The sequence below is a fragment of the Lycorma delicatula genome, chromosome 13 (genome assembly GCF_047948215.1).
Source record: "Lycorma delicatula isolate Av1 chromosome 13, ASM4794821v1, whole genome shotgun sequence".
Lineage (NCBI taxonomy): Eukaryota > Metazoa > Arthropoda > Insecta > Hemiptera > Fulgoridae > Lycorma > Lycorma delicatula.
This window is the reverse complement of record NC_134467.1, coordinates 15,103,153-15,127,819: the sequence shown is the minus strand read 5'-3', so window position 1 is coordinate 15,127,819 and position 24,667 is coordinate 15,103,153. Positions and strand designations below refer to the sequence as shown.

At 30.2% G+C, this 24,667-nt stretch overlaps 1 protein-coding gene across 1 annotated transcript in view; it reads left to right on the top strand.

Annotated features, from left to right (window-relative positions):
• The first annotated feature begins 4,486 nt into the window (after positions 1-4,486).
• The window catches only part of Ppat-Dpck (Bifunctional Phosphopantetheine adenylyltransferase - Dephospho-CoA kinase), a 34,650-nt gene continuing 14,469 nt past the window's right edge, over positions 4,487-24,667 (top strand). Inside the window, exons 1-3 of the mRNA XM_075381349.1 lie at positions 4,487-5,364; positions 9,021-9,169; positions 12,368-12,568. Of these exons, the coding sequence (XP_075237464.1) occupies positions 4,773-5,364; positions 9,021-9,169; positions 12,368-12,568 (942 nt within the window). The 5' untranslated portion in view covers positions 4,487-4,772. The remainder of the gene's footprint in view (positions 5,365-9,020; positions 9,170-12,367; positions 12,569-24,667) is intronic.

Genomic DNA, 24,667 nt, shown 5'->3' with positions numbered 1-24,667 from the left:
TAATATTTATATAACAAGTTTCCAGTGATGTGAAAATGAAATATTGAAAAAAATTGTAACAGTTATTACAGCATTGAAAAAGTGCTTCACTATTTGCAATCAAAGAATGATGTATTTTGTAATTTAATGGTGATAAAAAAATGTATCTTACATATAAAGCCAAAATGAAAGGTTAAATTTTGTGAAGTTCTGTAATGTTCAGTTTTTAATGTTTTATCAAATTCAATTGTGTTCATTCATCAATATATTTATTTAATTTTCATTATTAATTTTACAGATTTTTGGTCCTAATCCCCTTAGGGAAGTACTCAAAGTACTCCCCTCCCCTATTCACACACTTCTCCCAACCTTCGTGAAAAAACCCCTAATGAACAGGGAAGCTGAGTGACCTATTCTAATATGAAGAAAGTGGGTAAAAGAAAACCTTTGTATATGCACTAGTCCTATGAGTGGACGAATGAAGCAGGCAAAACATTAAATTGAATATAAATATGTTACAAAATTACAATAATATATACCACAAAGGACTTGGAAATGCAGCAAACCAAAACACAAAAATACTAAGACAGTATCATGCAAGTAACAAAAAATAATCAAATAAAAAATGTAACTAACAATACAAAAGAAATAATATTAACATATCAAGGCACTAATAAGAAATCTTACTCAAATAAACTCATATCACAGGGTTAACACGAAACACATCGACCACCCAACCATACTCGTTTAGCCTGCTAATACACCTAGCTAAACGTGTCCACCTGCTATTGTGCCAACAGGCAGTGCCTGTTAGAGTGAATAAAAGAAAAACATATGGTTTTGTTTCTCAAATCGCGCTCAGTATAAAACATTAACTGTTTTATGGGCAAAGACAAACTTTTGTACAGTGTCTGACCTTGAGCAACTGCATCTTCCAAAAACAGTACTCAACCTTGTAGCTTTCAAAAGAAAAGATGAACCATATAGATTAGTAGCTACTATAATATTTCACATTGTGTAGTTCCTTAACACAATTCCAGATGACGGCACAATATTCAAGAATAGGTCTAACCATAGTCTTATATAAATGCAAGATGTTATTTGAATACTGGAAATGCCGACTAACCTAAAGAAGCAAACCAAAATTCCTTCTGGACTTAGACTATCTTCCTTGCTTGCTCACTGAAAATTACTTTGAATCAAAGTAAACTCCAAGATCAGAAAACACGTTGTACAGAGTGCTGACCAATCTTGTAAGTATATTTCATCACGAGGGTTTTCCTAGAATAAATTACAAGAGCTGTTTTTTTCAAAATTAAGTGGCATTCTGTCATCAACTGACCATTTATGAATTATTTCTTATTGCAAAACCTGGTGGGCGGCAGATCGAGGGACACTAGAGGCGGATCTCGGAACACTGAGCACCCACACCATTGTTGCAATGATGCTCTGTAACCTGAGCAGCTGGGAGAGTGTGGCCTGATTCGTCGGCAGCATTCTTAGGACCAAGAAGGGTGATCTAAATAATCTTGAAAATTAGGTAGCGGCTTTCTCAGGCTAGTATAGGAGGACTTGGTCTTAAGTAATGTGTTAAACGGTTCTGGGTCGAGTCCTGATACAAAGGGGGATGGTTTTAGTTGGTATTCTGCTGATGGTGATTAGATAATACCATCAGTGAGAACTCGACTCTGCATGCGTTAATTCATTTTCACCTCCCTCCACCCAAAAAGAAATTTTTTTTTTTTTACATTGAGGTTTTCAGGGGCATCGACAACTTTTGTTATTAGCCCCTTCTCACATCAAAAGAAAAAAACAAAAAAAAAAAAATCTTTAATTGTGACATTCACACGAAACTAAACACTGCATTTAATTCCTGAATTGCACGAACAAAATAAAGAAAAGCTTACGAAAAAATTTGATTCTTTAACATACTAATTGATGTTATTTAGTTTACCTCCTAGGCTTTCCTTTCGGCCATCCTTTTTTGAATTTTTTCTCCATCCTCCTTACAGCTTCTATTTCAGATGACAATGTGTCTGAAGGGTCGGACATGGCATCTTCTTCCCTTTCAGATACCAACAATGTTTTACGGCTGACATCTGGTGATGATAATTTAGACGGAGCGGTCAGCATGGATGTTACTGATTTCAAACTCGACTCGATCTCTAGTGACATATTTGGCCCGACTGAAGCCACCCCCTTTGATGCCCTCAAGGCATTTGGAGGTTGCGTAGGTGCCTGTTCTATAACTTCTTAGTCTGGTATTATCTCCATTGTTATAGTGTCGCTTCCGGTACCTCGAACCCCCCATGGAACACGGAGGCGTCGGATGCAGAAGCGATCAGCCGCATGTTCGAAGCAACTACGGCTTCAGCGCCAGCGTTCCCCCCCACCGGTGGTGATATTTTCAGAGCCTACCACCCTTGAGGAGATCTTTCCTTTGAATCTCTTCTCGTCGATTTTATTGATGTAGTATCTTTTTACCAGCCGTGGGGGCCCCGGGCGCTCCCATGCAGCATCTAGGAGTCTAAACGAGATATATTGGGGGTCGCTAGTGTAATCCCAAGAACTCTCCAGCGTGATCACCTTTTTGGAAGCGAGGGAAATATCGGGAATGATCTCCAAATATCCTGGACAGCGGAACGTCGTCGTGTTCCCTGTATCACGAGTCCAGTACGTGCCGCCATGTCCAGAATGTATTTCCCTCTGGAGTTGTTTTGATATTTTTATGGAGTTGAAGTCCCCAGCTACCACTAATCCACCGGCGGCAGCAAGTATAACATCCTCCAGCGCGTCAAACTTCCGGTTGAAATCCGCTATCAAGTCATTTGGGGTGAGCTAACAACTAAAAATTGTCACTTCATCGCAGCAGACCCAAACGAACACCTCACTTGCGCTGTGCCTCCGAACAGGATTTGGGAGATAAACCCAAATCCTCTTATAGCCTTTTGAGTTTATCATCAAGTAATAACTCCATTTCTTGTTATGAATCTTTATTTTTCTCCTTGTAGGCTTTCATCTGAAATGCCTTTTATCTTACTAAAATTCCCATTTCAGAGAGAGAAAGAGATCGTTCTTTCATTATCTCATGGAAAACTTTTAAAATCTCTATTGTATGTTTCATATCCCAATCTTTGTCTTTTAAATTGAATGACTTTTCGCCAAATATGGCAAGGAAAGAAATTATAGGTTCTTTAATTAACAAAAACCCTTTCAAGCATATCAGGTAGAATTCCTTGTTTCAATTTAAGTTTCTTTTATTAAGTTATTCTGCATTTCGAAAAGATTGCTTAAAGCGAGTGAACTTTTTTTAAAATACATCAGTCTGTTTAACTACGTAAACAGTTTTCTGTATTGATAACCCAATATTCTGTTTCGTAATAAGGTTTAATGAATGGGTGAAGCATGGAAAGTGTCTTAAGTTTTTAAATAGTAGCAGTTGATTTCATATTTGGCGCGTTGTCAAATAGTATTGCAGCGATTTTAAAATTTATATCAAATTTTGTTACAATATCACTGACTTAATTGGAAATATTTTGCTTGGTGTATCTGTCTTCAAACTATGAGCATCCTAATACATATGTTTTTAATTTTGAATTTTCGTCAATAAAGTGCACTTTAAACACATAAAAACTAACGTTATTAATGTTTGACCACCCGACCGAAGTCAGACGAACGGCTCTAGCACTGACCAAACTATTTGTTATTTTAATTTCCAAATCGTTGTAGAGAATGGGCAATAAAGAATTTGTTTGAAAGTTTTTTGACTTGTGAAATTGTAATTGGGCAAAGCATGTGAATGCACTTTTTAAATTCCACGTCTTCAACTATAGAAAATGGATAGTATTCTTTGCATATCATTTTTAAGAGCTGCATGTAAATACTGTATACTCTTACTTAATGCGATTGGTTTTATTACATTAATAAATTTTCTTATTGGTTATTGCAAAGCGGTTAGGCGTGAAGGCGTCACCAAAGAAAAACTGGGTCCAGATCGAGATTCAGGCGAAAATCAATTCTTAGGCAGAGGTCTTCAGCTAAGGTAGAAGGAGAAGCTATACCCAATGCAGGAGATTGAAGAGAAAGGATTTCCCTAACTTCGGTTGGGGTGTCATCTCCAGTTGACGGTGACGTTTGAGCTGCTTCCTGATCCTGACCATTCAAAAGGCACTGACGGGTTCTTTAATTTAAAATGACTTTAAATTGGAGGAAGATCTAATTTGGTAAAATGTTATCAAATATCGAGGTTCTTCCAAGAGATGGGAGTCGACATTTTGTTCTGTAACAATGAAAAATCGTTTTTGAAAACGATTCAGAGCTACTGGTTGAATGAGAGCGGTGGGAGCTAGGAGTGGAATTGAGGCAAAAAGACCTGAAAGAGCAACCGTTCCGTTTTATTGAGTCACCATTTGCTTACTCCGTGAATGAACCCGTTCTTTGATTCAGTTCACGAACGGATCGCCCATTCTAGTCAGCTGATCATAACACTCAGCAAATTGAACGAACACTGTTAATAATAATGATTGGAAAGTTTTGTTTTAAGGTTATTTCAAATCGAACCGGTGAATAGTGAGTTAATTCAAAAAGAAAAATACGCTGTGCACTTTACAATATTTTTTTTGGTGATTGTGACAATACATAACTTTTTATTTATTTACTTACATTTATTTAAGAAGTTCGTTCATAAAAACATTGGTATTAATTTTTCATTTCTGTTTTATAAAGTTGTGTTTCACAATATATATGAATAAACATTTACTAAATAAATAAGGTTTAAAATATATAGTTGTCCTATGATGACAAAAACTGCTATGGTTGTGGTTTCTAAACCAAGTAAAGTTTTAAAAATAATTCCTGAGATAAATAATTATATAAAAAATACTTTATATATATTGTTACTATCAGAGAATAAATTAAAGAGCTTTAATGTTGAAAATAATGTTTTAGAAAAAAGACTTGGATTTGCTTCGAGGTATAGTTCATTTGTTACAGGGTTGTATACCGATACACTATATTCTAATTTAGATGTTCGTGTATTGTTAAGCAGTTTAAGAGATCCGTTTTTACCTGATATTAATACAAAAAAACGTATAGAGGTAGTATTTTATGATAAATCGTTTAATTTGACAGAATTGAAAAAATTTGTTACAACTTGTGTAAAAAACAAAACATCAGAATACGAAATTATTTCTTTTTCTGATAATGAAACCGATGAAAGTTCATCAAATCTAACATCTTCACAGTCAGAAATCAGTTATGATAATGTAGTTCTTGGTGGTACGTTTGATCGATTGCATGCAGGACATAAAATATTATTAAGCGAAGCCGTGTTACATTGCCAGAAAAAGTTAACAATTGGTGTCACTGATATTAACATGTTAAAAAGTGGGTAAATATTTCATTTTTCCTATTAAGTTTTATAGGTATAATCAAAACTTTTTTTCATTATTAAATTAATTGATTTTTATACGCATAAAGATGCCTTGTATAATACTGAATATTTTATTATAAATCTATTACTGGTTTAAATTTCAGAGAATTTAATAGTTAAGTTCATGATATTTATGTGTGTAAAATTTACTTATGATTTATGTTTTTATTTGTGTCCAACTTCTAAGACATGGCTTTCAGATATTGATTTTGTTATTTTTTCTATGCATTGTTATTTGAATATTATTCCTATGTAATATCCGATTCAGTTATTGCAGTTTACTCTTCTTAATGATGACATTGTAGTTTTGTCCTATTGCTTCTGCCAGTACATGATAAAATAGTTCAGTTTATTGTACTTGACATAAAATAATTTTTTGTTCTAGTTTTATATGTTAAGAAGTCTTAACTTTTTCCCTATTTACTGTAAATTACATTAATGAAAGATGATTTTGTGTATGCCAATCAGCATTGAACATTTTTATCAATAGATCAAATCTATTGAAATGCATCTTAAGATTAAAATCATAGATTATTCCCTTAAAACAATCAATTATAAAAAAAATATTAATAAAAATAAAAACTGAGAGATAAACGAACTGAAAAATTCATTATATTGAATGTATATAGGCAAAGACTTAAGACAAAATAGGTGAAATTTCTTTGAAAAAGCTTAAACAGTGTACCTTCAAATCAGAAAAAAAAATCATTACCCATAAAACATAATTCCTCTGTTACATATAAGGTGGATATTTTTGACTGCATAATGTTCTGAATTAGATAAATGAGATGAAGCTTTAATAAAGATAAAATGAACTCACAAAAATACTACACAACTACAACATAGAATTACATCAATAACAGTAAGTGATCTGTTCCACATGAAACAAAAAGAAACAGCTTCCCTATTTACCAGGAAGAATTAAAGGAAAATATGCATATATCTTGATCAGTCTCATTATAAAGAGTAAAATTAACAGATAAAAGCAAGAAATGATTATAATTCATATTAATACCAAAAATAATAAAAAAAGATGGGCAAGTACGTAAAATTAGTACTGAATAAAATAAATAAATTTAATAATAAATACCCTTTATTAATACTCCCCACTAATGGGTTTTGAGGGTATCAGTTGATTAATATTTGAGTAAGGATGCAATTAAAGTTTAAATAAGTTTGCAAAAAATTAAGTTTTATCTAATTATTAGCTATTATTTAAAAATTTATCAACTCGATGGAATATTGTTTCTGTTAAAAGAAATAATTTAATTTTAAATAAATCAATCAAGTACTAACCGCGCCAGATATTTTTACATGGATTTGAATACTAGATCGTGGATACCGGTGTTCTTTGGTGGTTGGGTTTCAATTAACCACACATCTCAGGAATGGTCGAACTGAGAATGTACAAGACTACACTTCATTTACACTCATACATATCATCCTCATTCATCCTCTGAAGAATTATCTAAACGGTAGTTACCGGAGGCTAAACAGGAAAAAGAAAGAAAAGAAGAAATAAATCAATCAGAAATTATTTTATCGTAACTTATTTATAAGAAACAGAAACTCGGACATAATGTCATTTCTTCAAGGTCAAAATATTATGCTGTGTAATGTAAAAGTACTTTTTTTTAATTAGATATCTGTTAAGTTAATTGACAACAATTAACTTAATGATGCCATTGTTTTTTCATGAAAAATGTTAACATTTTAAAGTAGTACCAATATGTAATCTTCTAAAGGAAATTGGATGTTAAGACTTTCATTTATTAATACATTTTTTAAATAATTGTATTTTTTATGGGTTAAAAATTTTATTTTTATTTAGGAAATTCTGTAAAGTTTTGCAAAAAGCCTTTATTAAAAAAAGAATATTGTGTTTATACTAAAATATTATGTTTTTACTAAAATATTTTTTTGAAAAGAACTTTCTTATTTTAGGAAAAAATATGCTTAAGGAAAAGTATGCAATAAAGTTGTGTGATAAGACTTTTTTATGCAATTTATCTGTATTGAAAATAATATTTCTTTAGCAGAAGTAACAAAAAAAAACACCATACAGTTTATATTCAGAGTTAAATTAGATTGGTTGGAATATGAACCTTGTTTGAAATGGTGGGAATTGATTTATTTTGAAAAGGAGTAGGTTGATATTACTTACAAAAGATATTTATTTTTTTTGTGGGAACAAGAAAACATTAAAAATACTGTTAAAGTAAATTTGTGACTAATTTAATGGATTTTATGTTTTGACAGAAAAAAGTGTCCAATTTTCTGATTCAGGGAATCAATTTAAAAAAAAACCTTATTTCTTTTTTTTATTTCCAGTATTAAGAAATTAGAAAAAAAATTTTTCCTAGGTTCTCATAGAAAAATAACTTGTTAATTTCTAAAAAGGTATGTTTGTAAGAAAAGATTTCAAACGATATAAAAATTGTTAAAATCAGCCCAGTAGAATTTTAGAGGTATAAACATATTTTTATAAAACTCTTAGCCTTATATATAATGAAATAATGATTTAAAGCTTATTGATATATTAGTCTGTTTCAAAGCATATAATTTGAACTAGTATCACAAAATTAAATTTGTTATCCCACAAAAATATTTTTTTTTAATCAGATTGTTTTTTAATAATTCATTTTATACATCCATGAATAAATAAAGGAACTGCCCCAAGATTTGCCTGGATGTATTAAGAGAAGCTGTGGTAAAACAAATTAATTATTTAATAAAATATAAGCGTTTGAAATAATGTTAAGGTAAATACACAAAAATACTAAATATAAAAAATAACTTCAAAATAGTTTGTAATTTCAGAAGGTGTTAATGAAAATTTTGTTCATATTTACATGTTAAATGGGATTCAGGGTTTTTAAATTCATTAGTATTAGTATTATTAAAAATTTATCAATGCATAATATTTTTTCTGTAAAAGTAATAATTGTATAAAATAAATTTGTCAAAAGATTATTTTTTTTAATGATTCAATAATGTATTAATAAGATTTTTTCTTAAGAGGCAAAAGTATTGTGATGAGTTACGTGGAAACAATTCTGTAGCTGCTTTAATGGAGATTGATATTGTTATTTTTTAAAGAAAAAATGACTGTTCTTTCTATCAGATTGCACATTTGTAAATGCAGATGTATAAGTTAATATTTTTATTTTCTTAATATTGATCTACATGATTCGTACTTATGGGTGTTAAACAGTGATCTGTTAGTCCAGTTTTTATATCTTGAAAACTTAATCTGACTTTGAAAAAACTCCAAGAGATGATTTATGCTTTAGGTGGGAATATGTATAAGCATAACAAATAAATTGATGACGACATTAGTGTTTTATTAAATCAAACCAGTACAGTTGGATTTTTTGCAAATGAAATCGTACCAAGTGAATCTGCCACTCTATAAAACATCCAGAAATGTCACTTTATGAGCAACAGAAATACTATTATCAATGGGAATACTAATTATAAAATTAGCAATGATATAGCTACCTGAGAAGTTCATTGTAGTAATTTTATCTATATTTAAAGTTAACATCCATCCGGTGAATGATCTTTTAAATGTTAATGCAGAATTTTCAAATTATGCTCTTTTTTTCAGGTAAAAAACTATGGGAATTAATTGAACCGTGCAGTATACGAATGAAAAATGTTAAAGAATTTTTGGAAGATGTTGAACCAAGACTCAAATATGATGTCATTCCAATTAGTGATATGTATGGACCAACTATAGAAACACCAGAATTCGAGGTATGCAATTATTATACAGTGAATTATTATTCAGTGAAATAAAATTTTTCTTTATTTTCAATTTAAAGATAAAAATATCTAACCAAATTGTTCTCCTATATTTTATTAATTCATTAAGTTTTATATTTATTAATCGAGTTTAAATGGTTAATTGAATTTTGATTTAAAGATATAATAAATATTATCAATCTGAGTAAAGTACTCCCAATAGTGGAGGTAAATCAAGTGAATTAAAAACTTTTTTTGTACAAGTGGGTATATGAGGGCTGTTCAGAAAGCTTTCAGCCTGACAAAGAAAACAAAACATTTCAGAAATTTTTTATATTTTTCAACCTATTCACCTTGAAATTCAATATATTTAGACCGACATTCTAATTTTTAATATCTTCTGTATAACGATTTGCCTGATTCTGCAAAGTAAGTGGTTGTCTCAACTTTGATCTCATCATATGAAGTAAATCTTCATCCAGCAAGCCATTTCTTCAAATGTGAGAAGAGGAAGTAATTGCTGGTATCCAAATTTGGTGCTTCTGAAAACATTTTGAAGCATAGATCAAGGAGTTTTGCAGTGATGACTTGAGATGTGTGTCTGTCCAGGTGCATTATGTTTGTGAAAAGAGTATTTTTCTTCTTTTTTTTTGTTAGATATGGACATTTAGCCTGAATATTACCTTTCATTCAATCCAAAATTGAAGAGTATTTCCCTGGTGTTAGTTTGCCTTTTTCCAGGTAGCCTTTGAACATCATACCTCAAGAATTCAAAAAACATCCCTGCCATGATTTTTCCTGCAGATGGCACACTTTCACCTGCTTCCATCTATTGTTTGGACTGTTGTTTAGTTTTTGATGTGTAATGGTGAATCATGTTTGATTTACTGTTATAAAACATTGAAGAAATTCAGTGTAACTGCATTTAAATAAATCTAAACACCGTTGAGAAGCGTCCAGTCGAATGTGTTTTCAGTTAATTGTTAACAAACATGACACCCGTCAAACAGAAGAATTTTTCACTCCCAAAACATTGTGTCAAATTTAGTGGATGTGGTCTTTCAAGATGTTTGTGATGTCAAGGAGCTTGCGTATTTTTATTCAGTGATTATTTAATATGACTGTGGATTTTTGTGATGATTTTGTCACTCATTAAAGTTTTTGGGTGTCCCGGGGGTTCATCACCTTGAATAGATGTTTAAATTCAGCAGCCTCCTTTTTACTATTGAAAACAAAGGGGATGAATTCTTTAAAAAGAAATCTTAACTGTTTTGTGTGCATGTTAAAAAATAAATTTTTTATAAATGTACTTTGTAACACCTTGAACTTTCATCTATTTTTCTTAAAATATCAAAATGTTTTGCTTTACTCAGTTGTCTTAACAAGCTTTAAATTTGTTAAAAATTAAAAAATGCCCTTTGCCAAAAATAATAGGATGTTCGGCCAGTGCAGATCATTACATGACAATATAATGTAGAAGTGCAGAGGCCCTAAATTTTGGACCATTACCATTATATCCATGAAGGCTTTATGCCAATATGACTTTGAAAATGAATATCGGGGTTTTAAAGCTACGTAATATTTCTTAAGTTTCATGTACATTGATTAATTATACATGAAATTATAGTACAACTATCAAACAGCTTAATCTGAGCGCAAGCTCATAAAATGTTTCCTGCACTTTCTGTTGGAAAGCACTATTAGTAAAGATGGCGATCCCCCAACAGAAAGTGTTGTGTTTCACAATTTGTAAAGTGTGAATCTGTAATTACATTCAACGTGCATTCCATTGTGATCCCCTGAGTGACCGCTGGCTGAATTTGTAAAAGGAATTCTACAGGATGTTCAAGTGTGTCCGAAAACAATGTTGGAACATGTAAGAGAATCTTTTGTGCATAGTCATAGGAAATCTGTTCAGAAGGCTAGCTGCAAATTAGCAATTCCAGTGACTTTTGTGTGAAAGGTTTTAAGAAAACTCTTACAACTGTGTCCATATCATTTACATTTATTACAAGTTCTAAAGCTTACAGATTATGGTTTGCGTGCTAGCTTCACAAATGAAACTATGCACTGTGACGATGTAGACTTTCTTTATTGTACCATAATCAGTGACGAATACACATTTCACACGTTGTGATTTTCCTCGGCTCTTTCCTCAACTGCAGAATTTTTTTGGCAACAAGATGTTGCACCTCCTCAGTGGCATAACACTGTACATGATCAGTTGAATGAAATTCTCCTCGATCACTGGATCGGTCATTGGGGACCAGATGACAAAGCTTATTTGCTGTGGCCTGCATGTTCTCCTCATCTGACCACGTGTGATTTTTTTCTTTTGGGGGATTATAAAGAATCAAGAGTGTGTGCTACAGTTACCAGCTGACCTACCCTACTTGAGACACAGGATTGAAGCAGCTGTCATGCCAATTACTCCAGACTTGCAGATTAAAATATGGGATGAACTTCTATCGGCTGGATGTGTGCCATGTGATGAATGGTGCTCACATTGAACACTCATAGGAAAAACTGTTTGAGATGCTCTTTCATTTCATATATAATGTCATATATAATTTATCAATTTAAGTAAAACTTAATAAATATTACATAACTTTGAAACCCCCAATATTCATTTTGAAACTTGCTGTATTTAACTTGGTTAAAATTCCCGTGTATTATAAACTATTGCCTATATTTTGTAAATGACATTGTTAATTTCATTCAATTTACTCCCGGTAATGTAAGGATTCCAACACGAGGTCATACATCTAAATTGGTTCAGCCATTGAACAACTATGGTGGAATATACATATGTGCTTGCTTACACTAAATACATTTCACTCCTTTTCAGGCAGTAAAAAAAGCAACTAAATTCATGTGTCTGAAACTTCACAGCAGCCATCTAAAGGATCATACTTGACAAATATATTCATTTGTTCATACATGCACCATCTCTGTGTCAGGCTGAGAACTTTCTGAACAATCCTGGTATAAATTTGCACACGTACAGATTCTCTGTATGAGTATTCTCAAAAGAGTTTATAAATCAATTGAAACCTTTTTTAAACTTTCCAAGATAGTAATTGTATTTGTTATGATTTTTTTTTAAATCATTCACCTTCAACTTAATCAGACACAGTGGTCATACCTAAAAATATTGGTAGATGATTCGTGTTGTTTAGTTAAAAATATTATTATTTCATATTATTGCAGATGATCGTTGTAAGTGCAGAAACAATAAACGGTGGTAATAAAATAAATGAGCTTAGGAAAGAAAGAGGTTTAAATCCGATGGCAGTACATAGTGTACCACTTTTACCAGAAACTAATAAATCAGATGATGTTGAAGAAGACAAAATCAGTTCAAGTAATAATAGATTAAGGTTACTGGGAACATTATTAAAACCTCCTTCTGTAAGTATGTATTATTTTATAGGTAATTAGTTTACACACATAATTCAAGCAATTTGTATTGTATGTCACCAATCTATAATTTAATTAAATGATTTTATGAGCAGTAAAGTTTAAACATTGTCATATTTTACAGAATCATTTTTTTGGGTAATAATACTTACATTATCAGTGAGTCGCTGATTAACTCTTGTAGATAGTTATATGGTCTTGACAAGTAAAATGTAGAAAATTATTGAAGTTTCTTGTAGTATTTTATTTATTAAAAACAAACTTTTCTTGAAATATCTTGAGAATTTAATAAAACATTTAATTGCACCTTGATCTTCGTAAGCAGATAACTGTACAGTCTTTTTTATGGGTGCTATATTATTAATGTTATTTTTGTGAAATATAAATTGTGAAGAAAAAAAGATTTTTGCTTCAGTGATTTTATTTATTAAAATTTTTTATCCATTATTTTGATTTGCATCTGTTGTACTGTTTGTGTCTGATTATAAACGATCTTGTGTTTCAATCAACCTTGAAAAATAAAGTTATGTAATAGGTATAACAATTTACATGATTAGAATCTTAACAATGTCTGTTATTTATTACATTAAATACTTACAAGTAAATTTATCACATAGCGATGTAACATACAAGGTATATTCATAAAGTAAGGGCCGTTGGGTCATTAAAAAAATTAACTCGTGATTGACGTTTTTACTTACAGTTTTTGTTTACTACATATCTTCTTCACTTTTCCACATAATCGCCATTCAGTTCTAAGTACTTGTTGTAATGCTGCACCAATTTCTTTAACCCCTCTGCATAGAAGTTCGCCACCTGGGAATTGAACCAGGTGACAACGGCAGTCTTGCATTCCTTGTCGTTTTCAAACTGTTGTCCACCAAGCCACTTTTTCAAATGCAAGAAGAGTCATTAGTTGCAAGGTTGGGACTATACGGAGGGTGGTCAAAAAGTTCCCAATGAAAATCTTGAATCTTCTTCTTGGTTAAGGCAGTGGTGTGAGGATGCGCGTTGTCATAAAGAAGGACTACGCCAGATGACAGTTTTCCACATAGTCATTTTGGATTGCACGTCTCAGTTTGGTGAGCATTTTGTAATACATGTCAACTGTAATTATTGATCCACGTTCCATGAAATCAACCAAAATGACGCCCTTTTCATCCTTAAAAATGATAACCAACATTTTTCGATTTGAGTACAAAAATTGTTTAAACTTTTTAGTTTTGGGGAACTTGAATGGCGCCACTGCATTGACTGTTATTTCGAATCTGCTTTGGTGTAGGATATCCATGTCTCGTCGCCCGTAACAATGTAGAAAAACAAATCATTTCCATCTTGTCGATAGCAGTCCAAGAACACTGATTTACTGCAGATTCTTTGCTCTTTGTGTTGGTCGGTGAGCATTTTCAGTATCCACCTTGCACACAATTTGTGATATCCGAGCTTTTCTGTTTCAATCGTGTAGATAGAGGTGCATCCAACATGCGGATATTAATCAGCCAGAGCAGTAATCATCAGTTGCCGATCACATTGCAGTTTTCATTTCACTTGTTCATCTGTCTGAATACTGGGCTTGCCACTCCGCTCTTTGTCATACACATGTGTGCAGCCATTTTTAAAGTCTCGACACCATTGTCTGACCTTTCCTTCATTCATTACTGTAGGTCTATACGCTAGGCACAACTCCTGATGAATTTCAGCAGCTGAAAATCCTTTTCAACACAAAAATTGAATCGCAGTGTGCACTTCTCAACTGGCGGGAGAAACGATTGTTGTGGACATTGCAATCTGTATTCACCAGCAGGCAAAAACCGAATCAAAACAATAATTGAGTAGCTTCGTAAATAACTGATAGATGGCCCTGTGGGCGTGGTGAAACTTTGTTCAGACCTGCTAATATTTAAATATAATCTGGTGGCCCTTACTTTATGAATATGCCTCGTAGATTCATGGATTTGTAAAATTTTTTATCTTCTATAAAAAAAATTAAGTTATTCTGTTAATTCACTTTTGTAAGCATTTAAAATTACGTGTTTTTTCGTGGCCTTTTTTTTGGAGGGAGAGTAATCATGCATTATTATCAGTTGAATCGGTATTAGACATGGTGTCAAAATAATGGTATAACTCAAGTCATACACACACAAATCTAGGAATACACTACCTCGCATTCCAGTAAACTTAAAAAAATTGCATTATATTAACTTTAAATAACATTAGAGTAAATAAATAACTAACAGAAACAGTAAAATTGAACACGAGAACAAAAGAATGAGCATATGTAAAGATCAAGTATTTTAACAGAACTGAAAAGATGTAAACTTTTGATTACATTGACACTATGTGATAAATTAATTATATGGTGACTGTATAAGAGTAATGATTATAATGTATATAGATATGGCCAGATTGTGAATCAGTACTGATGCAAGGGATGTAACTCAGCAGTATCACAAAGGCAATATTTGTTTATTCTTCACTCTATAAGCTAGCTGAATACAGTGTAATCCATGATATCTTTAATAAGTTAAACGAAAATGTCTTATCGAATTGGTCATAAAAAAAATCAGGATTTCAAAAACTTTGTATACCTTCACAGTTAAGTTCAGATTTACAAATATTAAAGACAAATTCAAAATATTTAATAAATGTATTTATCTTTGCAAGAATGTAATATTTTAAAACTTAAAGACAAGAAATCCTACAGTTAATAGAGGAGTTTTCTTTATTTTAATAGGAACAAAATCTACAATGATGTAAATATTTAGGTCAGATTTTATATTTAGAAAATGCCAATTATCATTTGAATAAAATATTTTATTGGATTATAGACGTATTGTTACATTTTTTTAAATACGTAATCACTTTGTGATAAAAAATACTTTTTGTGATAAAATATGTTTATTATTTATAAGAATAAATTAATCCATTATTTATTTGACCTTGGTAGTTATTGTTATTTGCTATCAAACTAATAGTGCTTTTAATTTTAATTTGGTCAGAAAGATTAAAACTACATGAACTGATGTAATTAATCAAATATTCAGTTAATTATTTTTGTTATCTACATTCATTCAGTTTTCTTTTTAACATTTAAATCAAGCTATTGTTTGTTTTAAAAAAAAAAATATTGCATTGATATTATATGGTTATGTATAATGTGTTACATAATACATTAACTCTTATCGGTTAAAGAAGTTGATAGTTAAGACTAACTGTAAAGAATTTTGGAATTTGGCTTATTTTTTAACAGTTTATATTACTTGTTCTGGGTGGGAGGTATTGGCCAAATTTAAGGAGCCAAAATAAACAAAAAAGTGACAATGAATTAAAACTTTCCTGGCTATGCCAGTCAAAGTTATGCAATTCATTTTCAAATGTTTGCAGTTCAGTAATAAAAAACATATAATAAATCTTCATGTTATTTATTTAAACAATTTTTTTTTATTAAACATTAACTTCTATGATTATATTTAAATCTTTTAATTTTAGTTTTTAAAGCCAATTTGCTTAACAAAATTAAACAATAACCGACATTTTTAATATTAGTTTATTACCCTACAATTTGGAAAAATATTTTCAATTTTTGAAAATTAGGAGGGGGGTCATGCATCAGGTTATGATTAAATATTCCCTAAAATTGATTTAAATAAATTAAAATTTAATTTCTTTTTTATTTAATTTGGGAGCTTCCCCTTCAGGTTAGGGATATTAAGTTACTTTAGTGATTATTGTTAAAAAAAATACAGTTTAAACATTATTATAGTTTTTTTCATTTTTGGGGTGCCATACTCAAGGGGAAACATTTTTTAAATGTTTAAAAAATACAAAGAAATTCAACCATAATTTTAAATAAAAAAGGTAGTAATTTTCTAGGAAGGGGGAAAATTTTTGGCAAATTTTTTTTTTCAAGAAATAACTAAGTAGTAAGGGATATCAAAAAATTAAAATTTTTACATTTTAAATGCAGTAGGGTTAACTTGCAAGATGGATTTAAATTTAAAATAAATGTAACAAATTTTTTTAAAAATTAAAAAAAAAATATTTTTTGTTATTATAGACCAGTGATTTTCAACCTTTTTACTCCTAAACTCCCTAGAAAAAAAAATGTAATGAATATTTTGCGACTCCCAACCCCCACCCAATGAAACCTAGTTAGAACTATTTAGCTGTGTTGATATTGGCAGGTATGAACATGCATGTTTGAAGTGTACAAACATGAGCAATTTACAGGTTCCAACTTGAATTGACACTGATGCAAGTATCACAAAAGGCAACGTTTGTTTATTCTTCACTCTATAAGCTTTTTATAATTACATCATATTAAATTCTCTACGAAGTTAACTTACAAATTCTTATTTGTTTATTGGTATTAGAGTTATTTATTCCATATCTAAAAAAGTATTTTTTCCGACAAAACTTGTTCGTGTACTTGCTCCTTGTAATTTGGTCTGCATGCATAATATTTGCTGTGAGAGCATTATGTTGGAACATACATATGATACGTTTAAACATGTCACTCAACTGTTCATTTAAATGTTAAATCACATATAAATGATTTATTCTACAATAATACTGGAAGGATATCACCATTTTTTTTTTTTCAATTTAAATGTAGATCTACTTAAAACAAATGAACCACTCTATGTTTTTAACTTGTAAAATTTGTAAAATGTATGTATAGATTTTTTAATTATAAATGGAAACATAATATCATTCTAAAATAACAAAAAGAACTCTTTAACTTTTAGCAAAGTACTTAGAAAGATTATTAAATCACACCCAAAAATTTAGGATATGAAAACAAACCATCCAAAACAATTATTTGTTTTTATCGAAAAAAATTTATTGTTTACTTTTATTTTGTAAACAACAAAAAGAAAGAACAGTCTTAAAAATGTTTTAAATTGTGTCACTTTTCTGATTCAAATTGTATGTTTTGTTTCTAATAAAGTTGAACTCAAATTTGTTTAATTTTAGTACACGTTATTTACATGAATTTTCTCAGAGTTAAATTCTCTACAAAGTTAACTCACATACATATTCTTATTTGTTTATTGGTAAATTAAGAGACTTATTTATTCCATATCTAAAAAAGTATATTTTTCAACAAAACTTTTTCCTGTTTTATCCAGTTTTTTGTAAAATGTAATTGAGATAGAGGTCTGGGATCACTTTTATTCAATTTCTTAGGAAAAAAACATAAGAAAGCATCAAATTTACCCATCGATTTATACCCCAAGAGATTTAGTACGGTTTAATCTCACAGAGGGAGCAGAAAACAAAGCGAAATGTTTCACAAGCCTAAACTCGTTAAGGAACCATTTTCTGACTCATATTTATATGAACTTTTTTTCTTATTTTTGGCTGTAGAATCATCTCCCGAGAGACTACCTATATATATATATAAGAGAGAAAGAGAAATAATTTGGGAACTGATTCTAGAGCTTGAAAAATGAAAAAAACATTCACACAAATATATATCTAAAAAAGCTTTGTTACTGAGTTATGGCTAGCGAATCACCTGGATTTCAGTTCCTTTGGTGAAATAAGATCATACTGAAACTTTTAAGGTGTTATATAAGGGATAAACTTGATGTTTTTTATTTGAAAATAGAATAAAACGGTTCCCACAACTGTACATAGTTTTTAACGTGATATCCAACATAAAGTAGAAAAATTCGGTGATGAAAAACATGTTTATTTTAGGTTTGAAGTACAATAACTTTTTTAAATGACTAATTAATGTGTAAATCTTATTAACAAACCTTGTAGAGAATTTAATTTTGAGAAAACTGATATAATAAAGTCTATAAAAAACAAACAAAAATCAACATTTATTATTCAAAACAAAGAAAAAAATGTTATGAATTTGTAAAAATTAAAAACAGATATTTTTCGTACAATAAATTTAGACCCTTAAAAATCAAAATACTTTTAATTTATTTTTTCAAAAATAAACCCTGTGGTTTATTAATTTACAATAAATTTTTTGTCACCAACCTAATTATATCTTCACGTTCCTTGATGAAAGCATTGAGAATTTGAGCGATCAGTTCATCACGCATGTCTACATTTTGCTTGTATATCTCTCATTTCACCCATCCTTATAAACATTAATGTAAGGGAGTAAGTCTAATGATTTGGTGGGCAATTTACTGGCCCTCTGCGTTCAAACCATTTACCAGTAAATTTTTCATCTAAGAATCGTCTTATTTTATTCATGAAATGTGTTGGTGTTTCATCAAGTCGATAATACTTTTCAATTTTAATTTTTCCAGTGAGAAATTTTCAAACACTGCAAGAAATTCATTATTTAAAAATTCAACATAATTTCTATCTGTGCCACGTTTTAACATGAAAGGGCCTATTAATTGGTTATCGATCATGCCACACCAAACATTCACTGAAAATTGTTGCTTGAAATTTAATTCAACCACAACATTGTATTCTTCAAACTACTGGTGTAAATTCTGTATGTTGTTTATGCCTTTATGGGTAAACGTAGCTCCAAAAATAATTTGAACAGAATTAATAGGTAATTATTGTTAACCCATCGGCAAAACTGCAGTCATCACAAAGCTGGAGGTGTTGAACTTTCTAAACGTGATAAGGACCCAGTCCGTAAGCATGTAATCCTCTATACTGTTCTTTGTGGAATGTTGAATCATATAGAAATTCTTTGCATGGTTGTAGGACTAAGCTGCATTATCTCTCTCTTTTTCTGTTTAGCCTTTGGAACCACCATAAGATATTACTTCAAAGGATGTATAATATAAATGAAATGTAGTCTTTTACACTCTCAGGTCAACCGTTCCTGAGATGTGTGATTAATTGGAACCCAACCACCAAAGAACACTAGTATCCATAATCTTGTATTCAAATCTATACAAAAGCAACTGCCTTTACTAGGATTTGAACCTTAGAAATCTCGACTTTGAAATCAGCTGATTTGCATTGACAAGTTAACCACTAGGTCAGCCCAGTGGGCTAAGCTGCTGTATTACCTGAAGAATGTTTTCCCTTTTATCACTATTTACTTGTTGAAGTTCAGATAAAACATTAGTGCTGGAAGCGTACCAATCTTACAAAGATTATTAGAAATTCTATAAAATACTTTAAGATATGGAACTACTCAGGATACCTAAGTCAGTATTATTCTAACGCAGTTGGAGCATTTCCATTGCAAAAGCTGTACACAAAAATCATATCAACATAATCCGCACGAGTGAAGAGACAAAGTTTTGTTTAAAAAAAGATTCAAAGCGGAATTTCACATTTTTAAATTCGGATTCAGTTGGAAATATGTAGGTATAATTTAGATTACAAGAAATACAAAAACATTCATAACTTGATTCTCTCAAAAATAATTAAATGCATCAGAATTATGTCAAAACAACTAAACCGCATAATATTTATTATTAACACGTAACCACAGTATTATAACAACAATGAGTAATATTCAAATTAATTTTGAAACATACACTTAGTGTTGCTAACCTAATTTTTCAAAAAGTCCTAAATTTATTGTACTAAAAAAGCTGTTTTTAATTTTTACAAATTCGTAACATTTTTTGATTAAGGTTGTTTTTAATAATAAAAGTAATTTTTTTTATAGACTATAGTACATTAATTTTCTCTGAATTAAATTTTCTACAAATTTTGATAATAAAATTTACACGTTTATAACAAAGTTATTGTACTTCAAATTTAAAAAAAAAAAACTTTATTATCGTTACCGAATGTTTTCTATTTTAGTTGGATATCATAAAAACTACGGGATATACAGTTCTTTTAGGAAGTCTTGATTACGTGGGTTGATAAAATTTGAAATAAAGATATCTTAAAACTATTAGAAGAAGAGATTTGTCCATACAATTTAATTAATTTTGTGATGGAAAAACATTAAAAGGTAAAAAATTAATGAAAGAGAAAGACTAAAATATTCCATTTTAGGAAAATTAAGAAGTGTTTATACTATTGAATGAGCAATTTTGCTAAAAAGAATAGTTAATTATTCCTAACAAATAACAATATCCAACTCTGTAAAATTAGGCTAAAGAACTGCTTTAGTATTACTCAACACAATACTTTGTGTTGTAATATTTCCATTGTCATTTTTAATAAATACAAGTCATTTAGAATCTCAATGCCTTCCTATTGGTTTATTTAAAAATTAAATATTTTTTTTATATTAATAATATTATTCTGATCATGTATTTTAAAATAAATCTCGTTATAAAAATATATGTATGTTTGTTCCAAATCTCCTCCTAAACCACACGACCTATTTCAACCAATCTTGGGACAATTATAAGTTACTAACTGACCAAAAATAATGTGGATATTGTTTAGACATCCCTACCGCAACCAATGCGGGAGGGGTAAGAACACTATTTCATTATTACTATTATTTTTAAACACTATTACATTTTGAAAATTTATAGAACTTCCCAAAAATTACTATAACATTTTTGAGCGTTCTAGATATTCTGCAACATTATAAAACTTTTTTTAAATGGAATTTCTAGACCAGTGATTCTCAACCTGTTCAGCTTCACAACTCTCCAACCACAACCCAATAAGACCTAGTTAAAACTATTTAGCTGTGTTGACAATGACGGATATGAACATGCATGTATGAAGTGTACAAACATGAGCAATTTACATGTTCCAACTTGATGTGTACATGCTCCTTGTAATTTGGTCTGCTTGTATAATATTCACTGTGAGGGCGTCATGTTCAAATGTAAAAAAATCAGTTGTTGGATTATATCCCAGAATTTAAAAATGATTTCTCAGAGAGAATGGTACTGAATCCATTTAGCGAAACAGATGTTGCAGCTGTTAAGTTACTAGTTAAGATTCACTGTCAGCTTATTGAAATGTCTGCCGATAAGATGTTACAACTACAATTCACATCTGAAGATTTAGGTACATTTTGGCTTGCTTGTCAAAGTCATTATGGAAATTTAGTCACAGAAGCATTGAAAATATTAATCCTTTTCGCTACATGTTATCTCTGTGAAAAGGGTTTTTCGTCTGGAGTTGTGCCAAAAACTAAATATAGGAACCGTCTTTTATCACTTGAAAACAATTTGTATTTCTGTGTTTCTAATGTATATCCATGTATGGAGAAATTTTTAAATGAAAAACAGTTGCGACCATTTCATTAATTTATTTTCCTTATAAGTGTACTTGTAAGTGTAAGTAAAGTGTTTATAATAATTGGTTTTTTTTCTCGTGAAATGATTTCATTAATGTTTACGTGTAAAGTTGTAGACAAATTTCATGACCCTCCCTTTCATATCACTGTGACCACTAGGTTGGCTGCCATAGACCAAAGGAATGGGTTGGCCAAAATAATTTTATAGCAGTTTTAAGGCCCATCTATGTAGAAAATATTGCTTAAGAAAACTCCCATTAACTCCTTTTTTGAAGGAAGTGTACCTAAAAATATATATATATGTCTTTTCTGGGGAGGGGTGAATATTTTATAAAATTTTTTGTTAATTTGTGATATAGGTAAAGAACTTTTTTTGTTAAGATTTAAATACACCCCCCATCACTTTTATCAATTTATACAAAAATTTAATCAATTTTTTGTGTCTGAAGGTGGTACCTTCCTACCAATTTTGAAGAAAATCCATCAACCATGTCCTGTGATTAACTCCAAATACAGGCCAACATACATACATACGTACATACGCACAAACATCCATCTAACAAAAATAGATTTTCTGGGCTTCGGAGTTCTGGAATAAAATTTTTTTGCAGATTATTTACAATTTATTTAAATATATTTCCTTTGTAAAAAAAAATTTTTTAAAAATCATCTTAAGGCACAACCTCTCTTGTGACCTCTCTGTATACTGTATTTTTCCATTAATGCTATAGCAGCAAACATCACTATAGCCAGGAAAGTAGAAATTGAAATGATAAATAGTCTTTCTCCTTTTATTTTCCTGCTGTTTACCATTTTGTGGTTTTTCAATCAAAATTTATATTTTTAGAACTGATTGAGATATTTTAATAAAATGTATGTTCTGTACATGCGCTTAATTACATCCTCTATAAAATAAATAAGTTTAAAAATTAAAAATATGGTGGCTATTCAATTTTTTTTATCATTAATAGGTCTAATATTAGTATTATCTAATGTACATATTAGTTTTATTGAATTATGTTTTATTAGATAAAATTTCAAGCCAATAGTCAACATGACACCATATTAATTCAAATCTGTTGATAAACAGCTGAGATACGACTGAAATTGTTAAAGCAGATCAAAAAAATTATGCAAGAAAATAGACACTTAAATGAATATCCCTGTCATTAGAAACAGTCGACCTTACATTACTTGATAAAAGTAATAAAAGTAAGTAAAAGTATGGAAATCCCCAAGAACTTTAAAATCATAAAACTTTAAGGATAAGGTATCAGTCAACTACATTACCTTTAGACGAGAAATAGAATTTCAGCTCCTTCTTGGGGGTTGGCCCAGAGGGTTGTAACACAAGATATTTTAAATGGTATTACCCTTTGTGTGATACATATTTTAAAGGCCTCTTTAAGACAATAAAAATGGTATAAATAAAAAGTTTGTAAGATGTCTGTACCCAAAATAGAGGTAGGATGAAGTTTGTATTTTGAAAGTTACTGAAGTTCAGATAATAAAATTAAATAAAAAGAAATTAAATTGAATGAAATTTAATCTAATTTAATTAAAATGTATTTTAAAAGTTAAATTTTAATTTTTTAACACAAATAAAATAATTTATGAAAATTAAAGCAGATTTCAAAAAAATAATAGTACTAAAAACTTATGAATAATTGAATTTTTATTTATTAACTATAGTAAAAGTATTAAAAGCAAATAACTATTTTTGAAGTCTGTGCCAGTATCTCAACCATCCACTAGGTGGCTAAACAGGATTCCCAATGGAAATTGGGTTCTCATGAGCATATAAGAGAGCATCTAACAGTCATTCCTTATCTTGAGTTGGCTAAGCTATTTATAGTTGGTGATGATATATGTACATAAGCATCTATAAAATAATATCATATATTTGTAGATTTCATTTTATTGAAGTAAAACTTTTATTACCAATTTTGCATTGTTTGAGATAGAATTTGTATTATGTAGATCGTAGGTTTTTTTTATTTTTATTTATGTTGGCTAAAACCAAATCAAAAATAGTTATTTGTGGTAAAGTCTTTTACTTTAGTTAATAAATAAAAATATAATATTTGTAACTTTTTAGTATTATTATTATTTTTGAACTGAATTAAAATTTTTATTTTTTATAAATTATTTTATTTCACTATTTTTAGTGGTATCTGGTACTGATATACCAGATACCACTATTATATATTATTCATATTATATTATATAATTAAAATATGTAGGTCTGTTAAACATGCTGCTCAAACAAGACAGCAACATTTAAAGGAAAGTTGCTGTCAACAATTAAAGGAATGATTGTTTAAGGAAAAATGAGAAAAAATTGCCATAAATATTTTTGCAGAGACTTTTCAACAACGACAGTGAAGACTCTCACAAATGAGTATGTACAACAGCCTATTCTTATGAAATGAAAGTGAAGAGAGTCATGCTATTTTGAGACTATTGGTCATAGAATGAAAGATGTTGATAGTTGCGTAGCCCTTTCACCAGTTTGTACAATATTCCAAGCGACAAAGAGAGATGGAGATGTTGAGCGCGTAATACTACCTCTAATATTAAGCTGGGCTGTAACTGTTTACAAACTATGGGGTACAAACTCTTGACAGGGCAGTGATAAACCTCAGCAAGAAAAACTTTGCCAAGGGATACATTTATATCGCTCTTAGTTGAGTTAAAACTTCACAGGGCATCGCCTTGTCTGATTTGGACCCAAATAAGTTTTTAAATAGACCACATGATGACAAAACTCTGACAGAAATGATAAGGTTACATAGTCTACCCAGTTTATAGGTTTCATTATTGTGACATTTGGACAAGGTTTGCAGGTACCTGGTTAAAAAAAGTGTTTATAATTACTATAGAATATTATTTATTATAAAATTATAGTATTTAACTCGCTTCATACT